At 34.1% G+C, this 3,057-nt stretch overlaps 1 protein-coding gene across 1 annotated transcript in view; it reads left to right on the top strand.

Annotated features, from left to right (window-relative positions):
- The window catches only part of MDM1 (Mdm1 nuclear protein), a 56,377-nt gene extending 53,721 nt beyond the window's left edge, over window positions 1-2,656 (top strand). Inside the window, 2 exon segments of the mRNA XM_042782620.1 lie at window positions 752-811; window positions 2,547-2,656. Coding sequence (XP_042638554.1) covers window positions 752-811; window positions 2,547-2,656 — 170 coding nt within the window.
- The last annotated feature ends 401 nt before the right edge of the window (window positions 2,657-3,057 follow it).

The following is a 3,057-nucleotide window of genomic DNA, read 5'->3' as shown; positions in this document are numbered from 1 at the left end:
CACTCTTCTCTTTGGCTTCCTGGGTTCCACCCCTTCCTCCAGTGGCAATTTTACAGCTGTGCAAATATAAGGAAGAGATCTGGTCTAACTATAGTGTGAAAAAAGACTTTGAACTAGTTTTACTGGTTAAGTCTTAACCTTCACTTCAACTTTGAGTACCGTCAAATCCTGGGCTTGGGGAAACAAACTGATTGCATCTTGGCTTCTCTCTACTGCTGGCTTAGGATTCAGCTCTCATGGGTGTGAAAATAGCACACTCATTGCCCTTCCATTTGCTTTCCACCTTTCAAAATTTTGTTATTTTCTTCTCTCTCTCTCTTTTTTTTTTTTTGTCCTAATGGGTTTTATGCCATTTTGAGGGTAAATGTCTGTATTTGATCTCCCATTTTTTAACAGAATTCTACTACATTTGTTTAAAGTTAGAATAGATCAATATTGTCCCCGAAAAAATTTTAACATTATGGGGATTACAGCCCATATCATGAAACAAAATGTGTATGAATCGTTGAATGGAAAACCATGTAGCCTTTCACTCAAATCACAATAAAAAGTTAAAAAACAAAATTTCCAGGAACTTATCCACAGTTTGTTTACATACTTACTAAGCACATTTTACACTAATGAATGTCCTTTTGATAATGGTTTGTATCAAGATATAAAACTCATAAAATTGCTGAAAGCTTATAAATATGATATGCTGTTTAATATCTTTGAAAGATAATGTCTTATGCTTTTTTTTTTTTTTTTAAAGTGGGGAAAGCAAGGACGAGTAATTTCCAGTTGCCACAACATGACACCTTTAATGATGAAGGTATTTCAGTAGTCAAATAACACAAAATAAAATTATGAGGTTCTGTTATACAGTTATATTATATGGTAAAGGGGCTTTGGAGGTGCTGTGGTTAAGGCATTGGGCTGGTAACCAAAAGGTAGGCAGTTTGAATCCACCAGCTGCTCCATGGGAGAAAGACAAGGCAATCTACTTCCATAAAGATTTACAGCCTTGGAAACCCAGTGGGGGTCGTTGTGAGTCAGAATCAATTCAGTGGCGGTGGTAGGTTGATTATATGGTAATAATATGGTCTCACATTTGATTAGCACTTGGTAGTTTACAAAATACTTCCACAGATGTTTTTTCATTAGATTCTTTGAAGCTCTGTGATGGGGTGGCTGGAGTTCAGTGGGGTGGGGGAAAGGGGTTGTGAAATTTTCCACATCTTACAAAAGAGAAAACAGACCTCAATCAGTTACAAACATTTTTCTAGATCAAACAGATAGTAAGAGATTGTGCCCAACATCACATTTGAGGCCAGTATTTTGTCTGTTTTTCCATCCTGCCTAACTTGGGGCTCAGGAATATGGCCTAGAATCACACGCATCATTCCCCCCCCAATGCCTATATATATGTATCAATTTTCAATTCTCAAAAAATACATATGATTAAGGGAAAATGGATGGTTTTCATTTTGACAGATTAATATGCTCCTAATAGCAAGAAGAAATTTGGATTCTTGATGTGAACAATTGAAATTACTGTTTTAATTCATACCAAGAAGTATGAAATGATTGAATTTATAAATTTTAAATTTTAAAGTAAATTTGAATGAATACTTTTTGTATTAGAAGTTCACACAGGTTAAAGGTTTTTTCCCCCTTTTAGCAAGTTTAGGACATTTTTTAGATTTCATTGAGCTAAACATCTGCTTATGTTTTGAAATGCAAATACCTGGCAACTTTGAATCCAGTTCTGCTTTCTTTTTAATGGGGAAACAATGTTTGCAAATAACATAATAGATTTCTTTCCTGAGAATGAGGAATTTCAGTGATAATGAGTAGTTGTTGTTCAGTGCCTTTGAGTTGTTCCCCACTCATAAGAACTCTATAGGACAGAGTGGTACTGCCCCATAGGGTTTGCAAGCCTTGTAATCTTTACAGAAGCAGACTGACTCATCTTTTTCCTTTAGAGCGGCTGATGGGTGTGAATTGCCAACCTTCCCTTTAGCAGCTGAGCACTTAACACACTGTGCCACTAGGGCTTCTTACAATGTAGTGTAGCATATAAAAATCAAACATTATTTCTATGTTCAGTGATACTGTTTTAGAAATGTAATAGAAGTACCATGTTAAAGATTATGTTCACTTATGGCAATTTTGTTTTTAAAACATTTAAGAAAACTTTATTCTCAGAAAACCTTTACTCTTTAAAGTAGGACAAGACAGTATGATGATAAGTCATTTCCAAAGAGTACTGAAATCATTAGCCATGAGTTTCAGGTAATGACATTGTGGGCTTTCCGGAAGGAAAAAAGTAGTCATTTAACATTAAAGTACTTGATTTTTGTGTGTGATAAACTTGGAAAACTACTGTAAACTATTCAGAAAATGTTACTATCTTACATACTAATAGATCTCTTTTTCCGTGAAAGACCCTATATTGATACTGCAACACTTGATGCTTTTAATTTTCTTTTAATGTTATAAGGTACAATATTTATATGATAGATATTTTTTGTACTAACTACAGTTTTGGAATTCTTTCATTGTAGATGACAGATTGTCTGAGATTTCTGCTCGCTCTGCAGCTTCTAGTCTCCGGGCTTTCCAAACACTGGCACGAGCTCAGAAAAGGAAGGAGAATTTCTGGGGCAAAACGTAATTAAATTATGTACCTAGACAAATTGCTTTTATTTAGGGAACTGTTGGCATAATTTTTCTTTATTGCTTAGTGTGTTAAGATTTTTCAATTGTTTGGAATTTTTTTAACATTGCCTACTTAAGAAGTAAACTGAAACTTGGTTCAGTTTACTTGGACATTTTTAACACAGGTTTATGCAATTTAACTTCTAAAGAATTCTTTTGACATTGATCCCAAATGTTCTACTTTGGTATTAGGTTTCAGGGATAGCTGCTAGGATTGAGAATTTCACCTATCCAAAGAATATTATAAAAGGATGAACAGAGTGAAATAAAAATTAAGATCCAAGTTTTAAGATGTGTTTCATTGAGATTGAATATATGTATCATCATAATTGTAGATGTCATAAACATGAATTTGTT

This window comes from Orycteropus afer, unplaced genomic scaffold (assembly GCF_000298275.1).
Source record: "Orycteropus afer afer isolate SDZICR_OR568_19922 unplaced genomic scaffold, OryAfe1.0 scaffold00392, whole genome shotgun sequence".
NCBI classification, from domain to species: domain Eukaryota; kingdom Metazoa; phylum Chordata; class Mammalia; order Tubulidentata; family Orycteropodidae; genus Orycteropus; species Orycteropus afer.
The sequence above is the reverse complement of the archived record's forward strand: the minus strand, read 5'-3'. Positions and strand labels throughout refer to the sequence as shown.